The sequence below is a fragment of the Elephas maximus genome, chromosome 19 (genome assembly GCF_024166365.1).
Source record: "Elephas maximus indicus isolate mEleMax1 chromosome 19, mEleMax1 primary haplotype, whole genome shotgun sequence".
NCBI lineage: Eukaryota > Metazoa > Chordata > Mammalia > Proboscidea > Elephantidae > Elephas > Elephas maximus.
Window position 1 is genome coordinate 57,740,842 of NC_064837.1, and position 18,355 is coordinate 57,759,196.

Below are 18,355 nucleotides of genomic sequence, written 5' to 3' on the forward strand. Positions count from 1 at the left end.
AAATTTCTTACCATTCTCTTGTTGAATAGATTCTGGTTTTTGGCTTTTACAACAGGAATCCCATGAACAATCTTGTAACCTGATATGCAAGAGCTCCTTTAGGGTAGTGGTTCTCAAAGTGTGGTTTTTGAGCCTTGGGGTTCCTGAGACTCTTTTGTGAGGCCTGTGAGGTCAAAATAATTTTCATAATAATATCTAAATGTTATTGCCAAATGTTGACATTCACACCAATGGTGTAAAAGCAGTGCTGGGTAAAACCATTTCTAAGAACAAATCAGGGCGGTGGTACCAAATCATGAAGGTACTCATTACATTCTTCACTGCCATGCATTTGTAGGAAAAAAATACTCATTTTACTTAAGAATGTCTTTGGTGAAGCAAGCAATAAAAAGTATTAATTTTATCAAATCTTATACCTTTAATATGCATCCTTATGATACCTGAGTGATGAAATGGAAGTATGCATAAAGAACGCCTACAGCTTACCAAAGTACAGTGACCGCCTAGAAGAAAAGCACTTGTGTGAGCCTTTGAGCTGTGAGCTGTAATAGCTGCTGTTTTTGTGGAACACCATTTTTATTTGAAAGAATGACTGATTGCCAAATTACAATTATTCAGACTTGGATGTTTGGCATTTTCTCAGAAATGAGCCAAATGAGCTTGTCACTTGAAGAAAAACAGCTGACAATATTTATTGCTAATGATAAAATTTGAACTTAAAATGAAAATTAGAATTTTGGAAAACTTGTACCAGATACTGTGAGCTTGACAGCTTTCCAGTACTAAGACTTTTCTGATGAGGCTGGTGAAGATATTAATAAATGTGAAGTTTTGATATAATATTTGGGAATTTACACAACTAATTTAACTAATATTTTCCAAATGTGTAATGCATGATGTTATAAAATCTCATGTAAGTAAAAGATCCATTCAAAGCGAAAGATGGACCAACAGATTAGTGTGACCACGCATGAAGTTTCAGAATCCACATTGCAACTAACTAAAAAACTAGTACTTTTGAGTATTGGTGTACTAAAGAAGAATAGCAACAATTATCTGAATGGGCTTCTAAAATACTCCTCCCTTTTCCAATTATCTATTTACATGAACTCATTTAAAGAACTAATTCCAATATTTCACAAATTCTTTGAGAAAACATAAGAAGAGGGAGTATTTCTTAGCTCGATTTATGAGGCAGGCGTAATCCTGAAAACAAAACTCAAAGAACATTACAACAAAAATAATTGAACCCCAGAAAAAAAAGAATTTTAGTACCAAGTTTGTACATCAATACACTGAAAAAAAGACTATTCTTTAATAAATGATGCTGGCACAACTTATCATTTATCTGGAAGAAAATAAATTGGGTTCTTACCCTAGAAAAACAAAACAAAATTTCTGGATGGACTAAAGACTTAACCTAAAAAAGCCAAACAAAAACTTCCAAAATGATGAAAATCTTGTTAAAAAGTATAGGAATTGGAGAGACCTTTCTGCCTCTTCTGAACCCAGAAACCATAAAAGGAATGATAGAAATACGTGATGCAAATGATATTAAAGAATTTTATAGCAAAAATATCATATTCAAGTTAACAGAAAATAATAAATTTGGGCAAAACATTTGGGACAGACTTGAGTGTTAATGTATGTAACATAGAGATATACTGAGAGAGAAAAACATGGATTGAGATTATGAAGTGGCATTTCACAGAACAAATTCGTATGGCCCAAAAACAAATGAAAAGGGACTAAGATACAGTAGTTTTCCAGGGTAATGCAAGTTAAAGGAGCAGTAATGAGATATTTACTCTCTGGTGGAAATGTGAATTTCTGTAACCTTTAATAGAGGGAAAAATCTGTTATGATAAAAGTATATTTACTCATTAACCCATCAGCCTGTCTCCTGGAAATCTATAGAAAGCAAAGGTCTAGTGCATAGGGGCATGTATGAGAATGCTTTTGTGTCATTGTTTGCAGTGGAAAAACACTGAAAACAAAGTGAATGTACTTTAAGGGAAATGGTTGAACAAATTTTCCTTTATCCTCATTAAGGAATTAAAAAAACCCCAAAAACCCATCGCCGCCATTGAGTCAATTCCGATCTATAGTAACCCTAGAGGACAGAGTAGAACTGCCCCATAGGGTTTCCAAGGAGCAGCTGGTGGATTCGAACAACTGACCTTTTGGTTAGCAGCCAAATCCCTAACTACTGCACCACCAGTAGGTAGGTAGTAATTAAAAAAGAACAAATAAAAAGCTGTAAGAAGGTAATTTTAGAATTTTTATGAGCTATTGTTCTGAGAGAAAAGCAAGATGCAGAAATTTTTTCTATATGTATGGAACATACATAGTTAAAAAGAATCTATTATTATCATAGTGGCTTAAAGAAGAGAGTGTATTTCTCATGTAACAGTCCAGGGTGTGTAGAAGGTGCTCTGCTCTGTGATGTCATTGGGCACCCAGGCTGGTGGGGTGGCTCTGCCATCCTCAGCATATGGCTTTATTCTCTGGATCTGAAGTGGCAGTTACTGCATTTATCTGAGTCTTTTTTTTTTTTTTTCATGGTAGGTTACCCACCAGTACCTTATCTTTTAAGTTCCACCCTTCAGAAAGAGAGAAAGAGTACATGAAGAGAAAGACAGTTTATTTTTAAGGATGTCAAGTAAAAGTTACCTGTATCATTTCTGCCCCCTCATTCCCCCTGGCCATGACCTAGTCACATGGTCACGTGTCCCTGAATGTGATGCAGCCATTTGCCCAGCTCAAACTTGGTGGTGATAGTGGGGCCCCAGAGGAAGAAGAGAATAAATATCTGGGGATGATAGCAGTCTGTGCCACAAAACCCCATCCTGGTATATGTATATATGTTTATCTGTGTATGATTCTGTGAGGCTGGCCGAAGATAGTTAAGCATACGAGGTTGTTAACATGGACTTCCCAGTGCCAGTGTTAATGTAGGGAGAAAGGAGGAGGAGAGGGAGAGAGTCAAATAAAAAAAGGAAAAGAACACCAATGAGTGCAGTGAAGCTAAGCACAACAGACAGAAACTCTATGTAATATGTTCATGTTTATGCTTTCATGTAAAATTATATTTGCATATATAGTATATGAATACATTTTTTAAAATCAGAAAAAACAAAAATGCCAGCATGCACCATGTATGTTTAAATACCATGTCTTCCTTTAATGTGATGAGTTTGGAGATTAGAAATTACTCTAACACATACATCCCTAAGTCCCAGGGATGAGATGACAAGGGTGATTCCTTGATTTGTCTGCTATGTTTGTAAGTACAATGGCTAACAATTGGCATTATGAAGTATTACAAACTAATGTCTGAGTGTAGAGTACACTGGAGATACTGAGCAGGAAGAATCTTAGTTACTAACATATGACAGTTACCTCTGACTAGTAACTAGGAGAATTGTCTAGAATTGCTCAGTTAGGTCTCTGAGCAAATAGCGTGATGATTATTTTATGAATCACTTCGTTTGCAGTTTGCTTTGATGACTGTTTAAACTTAGAAAGAAAATGTGACTAAGCAAATAAAGCTGTTCAGTTGCTGATTATGTGTGGAAATAACTGGGCTATACAGATGGTTGACATGAGTCATGTTTTATACGTTTTAAGCCTTACAGTTTAATTGCTACATAGGCACAATAAACACAAACAAAAAAGAATTGGCTACTTTTTATACTTCATTGAAAGCTTGTAGAGCTCTGTTCTCTAGTCAACATAGATCTTTCCTTTTTTGTGTATGTTGTTCCTTTTGATATGATTGAGGTTGATCAACAGGAAGGCTTTTGAAATAACACTTAGGGAGGTTCCTAGGATTTTAAAATGTGTGGATGATACCTGTCTAAATAGCTTCAATACATTTTGTTTCCTCACAAAATTGTCAATGGTTACTATGCTATTTTAGTTTGGTATTCTGCCAAGTTCACCATCAGATGTGAAATACAATTTGCACATGTAAGACTGCTAATAGTAAAAGTATCACTTTGAACAAAAAATCTGTCCTGTAAAAGTGAATGTTGAAGAGTTGCTGGGCAAGTGTTTAAAAACTCTTTAATTCAAAGTTGGTAAATATTCAGTTGAATAAAATACACAAATGACACTGGTAATTGTCTCAAAATTTAGCTAGTTAGACTGTGAGTAGGGTGTTTTTGCACTCAAGGAAATTTTTTTTTTCCCCCCTGGACATTCTTCCTTTCTTCCACCTTCCCTTTTATTGTAGAAGGCTGTAGTAGTCCATACATTTAGTGACTTTTTTTTTTTTTAATATTTATTGTGCTTTAAGTGAAAGTTTACAAATCAAGTCAGTCTCTCATGCAAAAATTTATATACACCTAGCTATATACTCCTAGGAGTATATAGCAAGGAAATGCTTTATTCTAACAGTCTAAGGGAGGGTATTCACCAGTTTTAATCATGTGGTAGGACTGCCCAACTTCAGAGTGATTTTTTTGAAGTAAGTATAAAAAAGAAAATGGGGCCCAAATATACTTAGTAAATAGTAAATTCTCTTAAACTTTTTCTAAATAGAAATTTCAGAAATTCTCTTAAAAATAGCCTGTGGGGAGCGTCTGGAAGCAGAAGCCATTCAATCTCAGTGCCTTTGCTTTAGCAGTAGACTGCGTAGAATGGATTGGAGTGCACGCCTCTTATCCCTGTGCTGCTGGTTCCCATTTCTTGATGGCTCTGTTTCTTTTTCTGGAAGCAGGTGGTTTACCTCAGGACTGGTTCAAGTTATCATGTGAGAAAATCTCCTGATAATATTGCCCAGGGACTTGGTCGCATGAGATGAGACTTTCCCCCTGCCTTATCCCATCTGATTCTCACCATAAAGTATTTTCCACGGGGGGGAAATGGCCTAGAATGAATTTCACTTACAAACTAAACCTCTTTAACGTTAGAGAATTGCTAGGTGAGAACAAGTCAAACAATGGCTGATTTCGGTAACAAGTACTCACTTTTCTTATATTCTATTTTAAGAATGTCTTCTATGCTCATACTCCTTAATAATTCAGTCTTCCTTAGCCTGACTATGAAGATTTTTTATAATTTAGACTCGGCTCTTCATTTGAACTGTAAAACTTAATTTTCATATATATGTACATGTGTACATATAAGTGTACACATATATAGTACTGTGTGAAAAGACTACTTGGAGGAAGTGACTATGCATAGTGAGTGAGAGTTTGAATAATATAAGATTTTGATAAGCAGAGAAGACATGGAAGCAGGAAAGCAGAATGCATGTTCACCTGTAGTTTGTGAATTACTTAGCTGCTGTATAGGGAAATGAAAAGGAAGCAAGTGTGATGAAGCCCGAAATGTATGTTGCCACCAAGCCAAGGGAGAGGAACCCACTAAAGTTTTGACCAGATAATGGCATTTTCACAACTGCTTTAGGAAAGTAAGTTGGCAGTAGTGACTCTGATGGTTTAAAGGGCTGAAAGACTCTAAGTGGGAGTCACCAGTGAGGAGGTCATTCTAACAGTTGAGGGGAGGGTTAATGAGGAACTCTACTAGGGTAGAACTGGTATCTGATTGGATGTTGAGGGTGAGGGAAAAGGAGTCAGAAATAAGGTCTTATTGCTGCATACCGAAATCCATTGCTGTTGAGTCAATTCTGAAACATAGTGACCCTATAGGACAGAGTAGAACTGCCCCATAGAGTTTCCAAGGAGTGCCTGGTAAATTTGAACCACCAACCTTTTGTTTAGCAGCCATAGCTCTTAATCACTATGCCACCAGGCTATTGGTGCATAGCAGGTACTATTTTTACTGATAGTTGAATTAGATGTACTAGAGGAACATCCAACTGGTGCTATCTAGGAGGGAGTGGGAACCTCGAAAGACATGAAGCCTAGAAATGGAGAATTATGATTTATCTACATGGCAGGTTAGCATTAAATCCAGATGAGATCACCAAAAGCTAATGTTTATATATAGTGAAGATGACTGTGGACTAAATGGAGGGAGCATGCCTACTTTTGGGAACTGGAAGAACTGGACAATGCAAAGGATTTAGCGAAATATTCTCAAAAGTAAGAGAAGAACCAGAAAGGTGCCATCTTACTGAAGCCAAAGAAAGCCAAGGTAAGAGAGAAGGATGGATGATCGTAGTGCAGATTGCTGAAGAGGAAGGGATGAAGTCTACCATTAGATTTAGTGATTAAAAGACCTTTGGATGAAAGGTAATAATTATGTCATTGTGATCTTTGAGACTACAGTTTTGATAAATAAAGGGTGAAAGGAAAATATGGAAGAAAGGAGAGAAGTAGAAAGTATGGAATAGTTATGTAAAGGCTTATTAGTAAAAAAAAAAAAAAAGAATAATACTTTGTGGAGAAAGCTAGAATATTTAACCAGATAGCAGATTTTGTCTGCTAACTCTTAACTGGGATTTTACAAAGTGTAAATAAACATCAGCGAGGTGAAATGTGCCTTCAAACAGTATACAAAACAATGTGGGTCTGAAAAAAGTAAACCACTAACCCATTGCTGTCAAAAAGTGAAAAAAAAAACCTAACCTACTGCTGTCAAAAAGTAGGGGCCTTTAATTAAAAAAAAAAAAAAAATTAAAGAAGCTTTGTAAGAGAAAAGTTAAATCTCAGTGTTTTAGAAGAATGTAATTATTATGGGTTAATGGCCGATAATGGCTTCATTTATTAATTTTCCTCTAATTTTTGCATTGATTTCAGAGACAACCTTTTTTTTTATTATTGTACTTTAGATGAAGGTTTACAGAGCAAACTAGCTTCTTATTAAACTTATTGTTTTGTGACATTGGTTACCAACCCCATGATATGTCAACACTCTCCCCTTCTCAACCTCAGGTTCCCAATCACCATGTTTCTTGTGCCCTCCTGCCTTCTAGTCCTTGCCCCTGGGCTGGTGTGCCCTTTTAGTCTCATTTTGTTTTATGGTCCTGTCTAATCTTTGGCTGAAGGGTGAACCTCAGGAGTGACTTCATTACTGAGCTAAAAGGGTATCTCGGGGCCATACTCTCACGTTTTCTCCAGTCTCTGTCAGACCAGTAAGTCTGCTCTTTTTTTTGTGAGCTAGAATTTTTTTCTACATTTTCAGAGACTTTATCACTTTAAAGTTAAGACTACAAAGATGTAATTTAGTGCTTGTGATGTTTTCAGCCAATATATGTGGATATCTATATTTTTCTGTACTCAAATTACATAGGTTTTGTAGTTATCTTTTTTTCGCACAGAAAAGAGTGTCTTAAATATTTTATGTGGCAGGATTGGAGGAGGACTCATTAACAACCTGTGTTATGCAGATGACACAACCTCGCTTGCTGCAAGTGAAGAGGACTTGAAGCGCTTGCTGATGAAGATCAAGACCACAGCCTTCAGTATGGATTACACCTCAACATAAAGAAAACAAAAATCCCTACAACTGGACCAATAAGCTACATTATGATAAATGGGGAACAGATTGAAGTTGTCAAGGATTTCATTTTACTTGGATCCACAATCAACGCCCATGGAAGCAGCAGTCAAGAAATCAAATGACGCATTTGCTCTGGGCAAATCTGCTGCAAAAGATCTCTTTAAAGTGTTGAAAAGCAAAGATATCACCTTGAAGACTAAGGTGGGCCTGACCCAAGCTGGTGTTTTCAGTTGCCTCCTAGGCATGTGAAAGCTGGATGATGAATAAAGAAGACCGAAGAATTGACACCTTTGAATTGTGATGTTGGTGAAGAAGATTGAATATACTATGGACTGCCAAAGGAATGAACAAATCTCTCTTGGAGGAAGTACAACCAGAATGCTCCTTAGAGGCAAAGACGGTGATACTACGTCTCACATACTTTGGATGTGTTGTCAGAAGGTATCTATTCCTGGAGAAAGATATCATGCTTGGTAAAGTAGAGGGTCAGTGAAAAAGAGGGAGACCCTCAATGAGATGGATTGACACGGTGGCTGCAACAATGGGCTTAAGCATAACAATGATTGTGAGGGTAACACAGGACCAGGCAGTATTTCGTTCGGTTGTACATAGGGTTGCTATGAATCGGAACTGACTTGATGGCACCTAAGAACAACAGCAAACTGTGAGAGAATAAATTTTTGTTTGTAAAAGCCAACCATGTGTGGTATGTCTATTACAGCAACACTTTTTTTTTTGATAACTAAGACACCAACCAAGGCAACTTTATTTTGAAGACTTACAGTTAGCTTAGAAATAATTGAAATAATGTAATGAGCATATTGGCATATGTAATATGATTGCTAGAACAAGTTAAAGATAGAAAATGATATCCTCTTTCATATAAGGAGTTATTTTAATTGTGTATTCTTGCCAAAGGGAAAAGTAAATTAATAACACTTTTAAAATATTTTCCTTGAAGTTGGATATGAAGACGAAAATAGTGGAAGCGAAATTTCATGAAGAGAAGCTTAAACTACAACAGAAACATGATGCTGATGTTCAGAAGGTAGGATGTATATCATTTTTTCTTTTATTTATACTGAATATGTAAAATATTATAGGTCTTGTGTTTATCCATCTATCTGTTTATGTACTTTATGATAGTCTGTATTGTAAGTGGAATTTGCTAAAGTCATAGTCCTGCAAAAGTTTGTCTTTAAAGTTCACTTGCTCAACATATGTTTTTATATAAAATCTTCTAGCTTATGTTGCCTTTTAGTTCTTTTTCAACTATTCTTTTAAGGATGGACTTTTTGTCATTCTTTATCTACATCCTATCATTACCTTTCAGATAAGTTGGGCTAAGACATCAGCTGCAAATATTTGTTTGGTCTAATATTCTTTCAGTTTTCTGCTAATTTAAATTTCCTTTGTAATTTCAAAAAGAACTCTTGAACTTAGTTTAGTGTGGTATAGACTGCATGTATTCTAATGCTAGCACACAGAATGTAGGCTTCTTTCTTAAGTAGCTCATTGGGATTTATGGCTTCCAGCTTTTCAATATGTATTTTTAAATAAAATTTTTTTCTTAACTGTCAGAGCAGTGAGGTGCTATCAACTCACAGTTCTCTTACATGAAATTTGATAATGCAGTTTAGAAGTGATTAAATAATTTAATGACAGTAATTTTCTTTAATACACAAAGGTTAATCCAGTAGAAATAGCATTACTATTTCAAAACTATGTCTATGATTCTGCTTCCCAAAACTGCGTCGCAGAGATGGAGACAAGGAGTCATGATGGAAGCTTTCTTAAAAAGCTTTTAATATTTGTTGTTGTTGTTAGGTGTCGTTGCGTCAGCTCTGACTCATAGCCACCCTGAATATAGCAGAACAAAACACTGCCTGGTGCTGCACCATCCTTACAATTGTTGCTCTGTTTGAGTCCATTGTTGCAGCCACTGGGTCAGTCCATCTCATTGAGGGTTTTCTTCTTTTTTGCTGACCCTCTACCAATTGTGATGTCCTTCCCCAGGACTGGTCCCTCTGGATAACATGTCCAAAGTACTTGAGATGAAGTCTTGCCATTCACACTTCTGTGGAGCATTCTGGCTGTGTTTCTTCCAAGACAGATTTGCTCATTCTTCTGGCAGTCCATGGTATATTCAGTATTCTTCACCAACACCATAATTCAAAGGTGTCAGTTCTTCGGTCTTCCTTATTTATTGTCTGGCTTTCGCATGCATATGAAACGATTGAAAGTATCATGGCTTCGGTCAGGCGCACCTTAGTCCTCAAACTGACATCTTTGCTTAGCGTTTAGTCAGGTATGTCTTTGGCTAATCTTCTTTCAAAGAAACAGGAAGGAAACCATTGATTGAAAATTAGAATTTAGCCTCTTCTCTCGCTTTTCCATTCAAATTTTAAAGGCAAGTATTACTTTTTGCCTTATTAGAATTTTACTTAAAAGTGTTCACTTAAAACAATTCTCTCAATTTGATACATGTCCAAATAAAGTAGAATGTATTGATATATAGACATTCTTAAGATGAATGAATATGAAAAAAGTAATTGGAAAAATCAGGGTAGTAGAGTTTAAATTAGGCTTCTTAGTACTTCTGTTATAAATATGTATTCTAAGAAAAATATTTTATAGTAAAATTTTTCAGAAATTTCTTTTTTTAAGTAAATCCTGTGTGAAAAAGGAATGAAAATCATTTGAACTACCAGGTAGAATATAAATAAAATCCTTGGCCTTCTGCCATATTTGGAAAGGATGTCCATCAGTTTGTTACCTGTATGTCATTTTCTAAGTATCAGAAGTTGGAGGAGGAATAAAATTTAGTATGTCCTTTCTACTTGCATACATTATTTTTTGCTTCTTTATGGGTAATACAAGGATTCCTGGTGGCACAGTGTTAAGTGCTCTGCTGCTGACCGAAAGGTCGGTGGTTTGAACCCACCAGCCACTCTGCAGGAGAAAGACGTGGCAGTCTGCTTCTGTCAAGATATAGCCTTCACTGCTCTGACAGGGATCACAACAGAAGATTCCAGACAGAGCTGGAGAACAAAATGAAGAACAAAATTCAAACTCACAGAAAAAGACCAGACTTACTGGTCTGACAGAGACTATAGGAACCCCTAGAGTGACCCCCAGACACCTTGCTAACTCAGAACTGAAGGTACTGTCTAAGTCCACCTTTTGGCCAAAGATTAGACAGGCCTGTAAGACAAATAGTAACACATGTGAGGAACATGCTTCTTATTCTTAGTTCAGTCAAGTGTACGAGACCAAATGGGTAACACCTGTCCAAGAGCAAAGACGAGAAGGCAGGAAGGAACAAGAAAACAGGATGAATGGACACAGAGAACCTGTGGTGGAAAGGGAATGGGGGAGAGTACTGACACACTGCAGGGACTGTAACCAATGTCTCATAACAATTTGTGTATAAATTTTTGAATGAGAAACTAATTTGCACTGTAAACTTTCACCTTAAATACAATAAAATGGGAAAAAAAAAAAAAGATTACAGTCTTGGAAACCCTATGGGGCAGTTCTGTTCTGTCCTGGAGGGTTGCTATGAGTTGGAATGAACTCAATGGCTATGGGTTTGGTTTGGTATGGGTAATATGGTCTAAGTAGCTCCTTTTCTTATGTTTCGATCAGTCTTAGAGGTGGGACTAAAATAATGAAAGGTAAAGAAAAATGCTGGTTACAAAAAAGCACTAAGAAAAAGTTGGTTAGATTTTGGTGAACAACTTTTTTGCTTAGCTGACTTTGAGTGTATGGGAAGTATATCCCAATCATAAGAAAAGTTAATACTTATACTCCCTTTTCAATTTGGTTTTCTTTTTTCCCCCCTTGGTTAGCACATTTTTTTCTTGCTGCTAATTTTCCTACATTTAATTTTTTTTGTGTGTGTGGGGGAAGGAGCTTTGAGTGTAAATGTGTTTAGAAGCCTAAAAATCATGACAGAATTTTTTCAAGTTATTAAAATGTAAACTTCCGACGTAATATAAATTAATGACATAAAATATTCATAGTTTTTGACACATTTTGAGCTGATTTTTGTGATTCACGATAGCAGGGCAAGATATCAAAGAAGCCTAATAAATGTCATCTCCCCATGTACCTGGGAATTCTCATTATTGTGTGCTAATACGATTTTTTTTTTTTTTTTAATACGATAGACAGGCACTGGTGGGAGCGTTCAGGGACATGCTCACGTAAACATGTTCTATCCCAAGGCAGCGGGGACGTGAATACTACTGTCCCACCATGTCAGCTTTCTGATGGCTTTTCCCTGGTACTTTATGACAGTTTAGTCTCTGAATTATATTTTAGAGAATCACCTAATTTATTATTTATAGTTCCCTTAAAAATTTATACATGAAAAAATTTGAAACAGGTAACATTTCTTTCAGATAATCAATTCTTCTAGCATATTTAATCATTTTCTAAATGTACTAAAGTGTGATTTTTACAACTTTTTGGGAAAACCACTTATGGGATTAACTTAGATAGACTTGCAGAAAAGATTGTCATCATTTAAGAAGGTTGTGTGTTGTATATTTAAAACAATTCTGTATACTAAAATATTTTAAATTTATTTGCAGATTTTGGACAGAAAGAATCATGAACTAGAAGAATTGAAAACCTTATACAAGAAAAAACAGAATGAAACTGAGGAGACTATTAGAAAGCTTGAAAAGAAAGGTGATGTGTTGTTATGTAAATCTTTTAGTAGCATTTTAATTTTATTTGGTGGCTGTAGAAAACAAAATTTGGTTTCTAAACTTTAATAGATGGGAATGTTTATGTGGGCTTCCATCACTGGATAGGTTTATATAGGTTTCCATACTTTTAAATGAATGGGGATAAACTGGGCATGCCTGGGGTGGGGGAGGGTGGCGCATGAACATGTGCCCATGCCGTGATGTGGTATTGGTGGTTGGTTTGGTTAAAGAGTTGAAAGTCTATCACTGTCAGTCCCGCTACTTAACTCTTTCCTGCCTCATTAAGCTTGAGCTGCCTTAGGTCACTTGAGGCCAGTCATGGGATTAGGCTTTATTGGCTTTCACAAGAAAAAAAAATGGAAATTATTACTCTTTATCTAGTACAATTTAGTACATTAAGCCCTACTTCATGTGTAATAGCTGCTATATTGTGATTGATGGAAAAACCATTTAAAAAATATTTCCCATTTATACTCTTATTAAAAAGGCAAAGAAAGCACTGATCAGGTGTTAAAATTACTATGATCACGGATCTGAACATGTAGATGCAGCAGGCGGTCACGAGAGAGTGTTGAACATATTTTTTGGAGAAAAAACTTTAAAAGATTTGTAAGATTTGAATAGCTGGAGAGGAGAGTTCCAGACACTGAGGTGGGAAGGACGCCACAGAACCTTTAAATCTTCCTTAGCTAGAAAAGATACCCCATACCTAAGAGACAGATTGAAAACCTTAAGATAGTGATTTGGAGCTAGATGAAGCATGACCTTGAATTTCAGATTTAGAAGTTTGAACTTTATCCTGTATATGTTGGTATGCCAAAAAAGATTTTTGGGAGATGAGTTTTAGGATCTCATGTTTAGGAGGAGTAGCCTGGTAATGGTGAGTTTACTGAACATGGTGAGGCCACTTCTGTGCGTGTGACATTAGTCAGAGACAGAATGGTGTGAGGCAGAGAGCATTCCACTTGTAGAAAACATAGGCTGCAATCTCAGCTCTGCTATTCAATATTTAATATATGACATCAGGAAGTCGCTGGGCCTTGGCTTGCTCATTATAAAACAGTATGGTTGGCATAAGTAATATGTAAAGCCCTTTCCAACTCCAGGCGTTTTACTTCTGTACTGTAATTTTGTGTGTAAGGTGATAATCCAGAATACATGAATGAGGGCAGTTGGGTTAGTGAGAATGGAACTGAAGAAAAATTTTTAATGAGTAAATCATTAGGATTTGATGAATCCCAGATAAAGTATAGGCAATGAATAAGGGGACAGAGGAGAGAGGTCAGTTTTTGTCTGGGGCTTAATGACTGTCTCCCAAATCACCAAACTTGACTATATCTGAATGAATAAATTCCCTTAACAATTTAGGATAGCAACTGCATATATAAGTTAACTAATAAAATAGATATTGGTATATTTATAGCCAGCCTTAAATGTTGGTAAAAATAATTAGAAATTTTTTCAGATTCTTTCCCCAAATATTATCAGTGGCTATAAAAATATTTTAAATTTATTTCAAAGTTTTCATTTCTTACCCTGATTCAAACCAAGCTATTCACACATGCCTAGGGTTTTAAAATAATGTTTATTAGGGCTTTTTAAATTCCAAACAGACCTTAGTTTAATTTTGGAGTCATAAAATGAAATGTGTTATAGATGTTAAAGACTAATTTTATGTTAACTTGGATTCTTCTGCTTCTTCCCTTATTTGTTGCATAGTTGAGATATAAGTGAAAGAAATTTCAATGGAAGTGTTTATGAAAATTTTGCTGTCTTGAAGTAAATGAAAAGGAACATATTCAGTAAGCTGAGAAAATATTCTATTCAAGCAAAACATACTGCTGAATTTATCTTACTATCCAGATGACAAGCATATATTAAACAAAATTTCACTTGTCAGTGACAGTTTCAATAATTTTGAAAAGAGAAGATAGAAATTAAAATGTTATAAGGGAAGTATTTTATATAATTTAAAACACTTTTCATTTAAGTAACAAACTTTGGAAATGATTTTCAAGTATCTGGGAGCAGCAGTATATTGAACTGATGAGTTCCTTGATTTATTCCTTCCATACACAACTTTTTGAGCACTTGCCTATGTGGCCCTGTGGATAAAAAGTTGAAATGCTTTTGTCCTCTGTGAACATAATCTTATGGAGGCAATAGGTAAATGAACACTCATAAGATATAATGTAATATGTGATTTAATGGAGAAATATATGAGGTTCTGTGAGTTGGAATCGACTTGATGGCACTGGGTTTGGTGTTTTTGGTTTTGTGGTACTAAAGCAAGGAGCCCTGGTGGTGCAGTGGTTAAGCTCTTGGCTGCTAACTGAAAGGTCACTGTTTTGAACCCACCAGCTGCTCTGCAGGAGAAAGATGTGGCAGTCTGCTTCCATAAAGATTTATAGCCTTGGAAACCCTATGGGACAGTTCTACTCTGTCCTATAGAATCACTATGAGTCAAAATCAACCTGATACCAGTGGGTTTGGTTTTTGGGGGGGATTTTGTGGGGATAAAGAGGAGTTTCTTTCTGTCCCTGCTAGGGGAGGATTAGAGTTGGTGAATGGTTCGTAAAGAATGTGCCACTTGAATTGAGACTGTAAGAATTGAGTAGATGTTTTTCAACTAGGGAGGGAAGGATATTCCAGGTAGATAGTTGATCATATTTAGGCAGTTATATATGAAAGAATACATCCTCCAGAATGTGCAGATTGCTTGGTATATTTAAATACAGGTCGAAAATACGGAAGTGGCAAGAGCTATGAGCAGAGGTGCGGGAGCCCTAGGAGATGGTTTCCATGTCAAAAGCTTCTGGCCTTTATTTTTTAGGTGAGAGGGATTGTAGAACGGTTGTAAGCCTGGGAGTAACATAATTGGATTTGCACTGTAGAAAGGCCTCTTTAAAGCAATGGAGGACCAGTTGAAGGAAGATGATACTTGAGACTAGCACACAGTTAAAATTGTCAAGGGAGTGAGTAATGACGAATTCTACCAAGGCTATGGTGGTAGGAATGGAGAAGAAAGAGTAAAGAGGTATTTGAGAAGAGAGAACTGAGAAGACTTGATGAAAAATTGAATTATCTATTACCTGGTACACTGTATTTTATGTAATCAAACTCTTATGTGGTATCTAGAACTGGTTTAACTATATTTTCATCATTTTTGACAGTTCAGACCCTTATACGTGACTGTCAGATTATCAGAGAGACTAAAGAAAACCAGATTGCAGAGCTGAAAAAGATATGTGAACAAAGTGCAGAATCTCTGAATAATGATTGGGAGAAAAAGGTAAGCTACATGAGATAAAACTGTGTTAGAAATAGAAGTCTATGAGGTTCTTCAAAGTGTGAGCTTTGTATTTCAAAGTAAGATTCTTTTTTTGTTAATTGTGCTTTAGGTGAAAGTTTAAAGTTCAAGTTAATTTCTCATACAAAAATTTATACACATACTGTTTTGTGACATTACCCAGTAACACCCAGTGCCATCGAGTCGATTCCGACTCATAGCGACTCTTTTGTGACATTAAAAAAATATGGAATGCTTCATGAACTTGCATGTCATCCTTGTGCAGGGGCCATGCTAATCTTCTCTGTATCATCCTGATTTTAGTATATGTGCTGCCGAAGCAAGCATCAAAATAAGATTTTTAATTATAAAAATAATGCGCATTTACAGTAAAAATACGGAAAAGTATGAAAAAAGAAAAATAACTTGAAATTTATTACTTCTTTGGGGCACTGAGTTTCTGTTAAAGATGGGATACTTTGGCAAGGGTAGCGGTGATGGTCGTATAACACGACACGATGAACATAATCAGTGTCAGCAAATTATACATGTAAATATTGCTGAGTTGCCAAATGTTTTGTTATACATATTTTTACCACAATTCCAAAAAAAAAAAACCTTAAAATAGCTATTGTTCATGTTTGGGGGTATTTTCTTCTAGAAGTCTAATGTTCTGTAAAATACATTTTCATATAGAAAGCTGACTTTTGACTACTTTTTTAATTTAATTGCTATTGTAAATTTTTTGTCATAGCCAATAGATTTTAAGCAAAATTAATAGTAAAATAGCAGTAGGATGATTTTGGGAAATGAAAGGATTTTAATTTGGATTTAGGCCATTGGATCATTTCTTTCCTGGTGTTTCAGAAACACAGTGTCATCCATACTTTAGAATTTATAGCATAAACTTGTTTTTGTCGAAAATAAATCATTCTTGGAGGAACATTTAATTTAATAAAGAAAAAATATTTTCTGCAGTGAACATTGGTGTACACATATCTGTTTGGTTTCCTGCTTTCATTTATTTTGGATATATACAAAGGGATGGAATTGCTGAATCATATGGTAATTCCTTGTTTAGCTTTTTTTTTTCCTCCCAGTCTGACATTCATTTTCATTGTTTTATAATGCCTTTGCAAGAACAGAAGTTTTTTTTTTTTTTAAATTGTACTTTAGATGAAGGTTTACAGAACTAACTAGCTTCTCATTAAACAGTTAATACACATATTGTTTTATGACATTGGTTAACAACCTCACGACATGGCAACACTCTCCCTTCTTGACCTTGGGTTTCCTTGCCTCTGGGCTGGTATGCTCCTTTAGCCTATTCTGTTTTATGGGCCTGTCTAATCTTTGGCCGAAGGGCAAACCTCAAGAGTGTCTTCATTACTGAACTAAAAGGACGTCCAGGGGCCATATTCTCCGGTTTCTCCAGTCTCTGTCAAGCTTTGTTAAGCTTTCTGAGGAACTTCCAAATTGTTTTCCACAGTAGCTGTCCCGTTTTACAATCCCAACAGCAAAGAATAAGGGTTCCAGTGTTCACTGCAGCACTATTCACAATAGCCAAAAGGTGGAAACAACTTAAATATCCGTTATCAGATGAACTGATAAAATGTGGTACATATTTACAATGAAATATTACTCTGCCATAATGAGGAATTATTCACATACCATAAAATTCACCCCTTTAAAGTATGCTCATTTTTAGTATATTCTCAAAGCTGTGCAGCCATCACCACTGTGTAATTCCAGAACACTTCCCATCATTCCAGGAAGACACCCTGTACTGATTAGGAGTCACTTCCCGGTTTCCCCTTCCCCAGCCCCTGGCAACCACTAATCTACTTTCTGTCTCTGCCTATTTGCCTATTCTGGATATTTCATACATATAAATGGAGTCATACAATATGTGGCTTTTTGTGACTGGCTTCTTTCACTTAACATACTGTGTTCAAGGCTCATCGATATTGTAACATGTATCAGTACCTTCTTTTTATGGCCAAATAATATTCCATTGTATGGCTATACCATGTTTTATTTATCCATTCATCAGTTGATAGATAGTTGAGTTGTTTCCACTTTTTGGATATCATGAATAATGATGCTGTGGACATTTGTGCACAAGTATTTGTATGGACATATATTTTCAATTCTCTTGGGTATATACCTAGAAGTGAAATTCCTGGGCCATTTTTTATAGTAAGTCTATGTTTAACTTTTTGAGGAACTGCCAGACTATTTTCTAAAGTGGCTGCACCATCACCCTCTGTGTGGCCTTTTACACACACATTTCTTTCTTGTTTAGAACAGACTCCTAGTTCCTCTGGCATGTGTTTACTACATGGGCAAAAGTTCAGGCAAAAGACCAACATGTAGGACTTTGTAGTTGTTGCCACACCCTAGGTAAAAATCTCCTTGGGGTTTTACATGAGCCTACTCATTTTCAGGGCTATGATGGCATAGCCCTTATGGTTGAATAAGCCCTAGTAAGATTTGTACTTTACAGCATGCTTAGTAACATTTACTGCTAAAATAGGCAGTTTATCCCTAAGGGAAATTTTGCCCTTTGAAGCCTCCCAGACCAAGTCACCTATACTCCGTTTCATTGCTAGGTTTGAGAAAGCCCTCTTCGATGCCTTGTCCTTGGTACAGAGTAAGTACTAATAAAATTTTGTTGGGTGAATGAATAAGTACTAGTCATCTCCAGTCATGTTATTAGACCAGATATACCTATCTGATCCTCAAACCAATCAGTCAGGTTACAATATACTTGTTTTTGCCAGGGCCATTTTTACCCTTGTAGTCTCAGCTGTAAATTCCTTGAATGATTTTAATTGACCTGGACCGATTTACAGACATTCTTTCCCAGGCATGTCCCCTTTATAAAGCAATTGTAGGATATACCCAAGAAACCACTGTGTATTGATGGGCCATA

At 36.0% G+C, this 18,355-nt stretch overlaps 1 protein-coding gene and 1 non-coding gene across 14 annotated transcripts in view; one reads left to right on the top strand and one right to left on the bottom strand.

Moving 5' to 3' along the window:
• The window catches only part of CEP112 (centrosomal protein 112), a 470,205-nt gene that overhangs the window by 75,854 nt on the left and 375,996 nt on the right, over positions 1–18,355 (top strand). For all 13 annotated transcript variants that reach the window (XM_049859721.1, XM_049859720.1, XM_049859713.1 and 10 more), the window contains 3 exons: positions 8,375–8,461; positions 12,012–12,111; positions 15,305–15,423. In XM_049859721.1, the coding sequence (XP_049715678.1) occupies positions 8,375–8,461; positions 12,012–12,111; positions 15,305–15,423 (306 nt within the window). The remainder of the gene's footprint in view (positions 1–8,374; positions 8,462–12,011; positions 12,112–15,304; positions 15,424–18,355) is intronic.
• LOC126063432 (U6 spliceosomal RNA) lies at positions 15,662–15,768 on the bottom strand. The gene has a single exon (XR_007514372.1). It is a non-coding gene; the product is annotated as a U6 spliceosomal RNA (small nuclear RNA).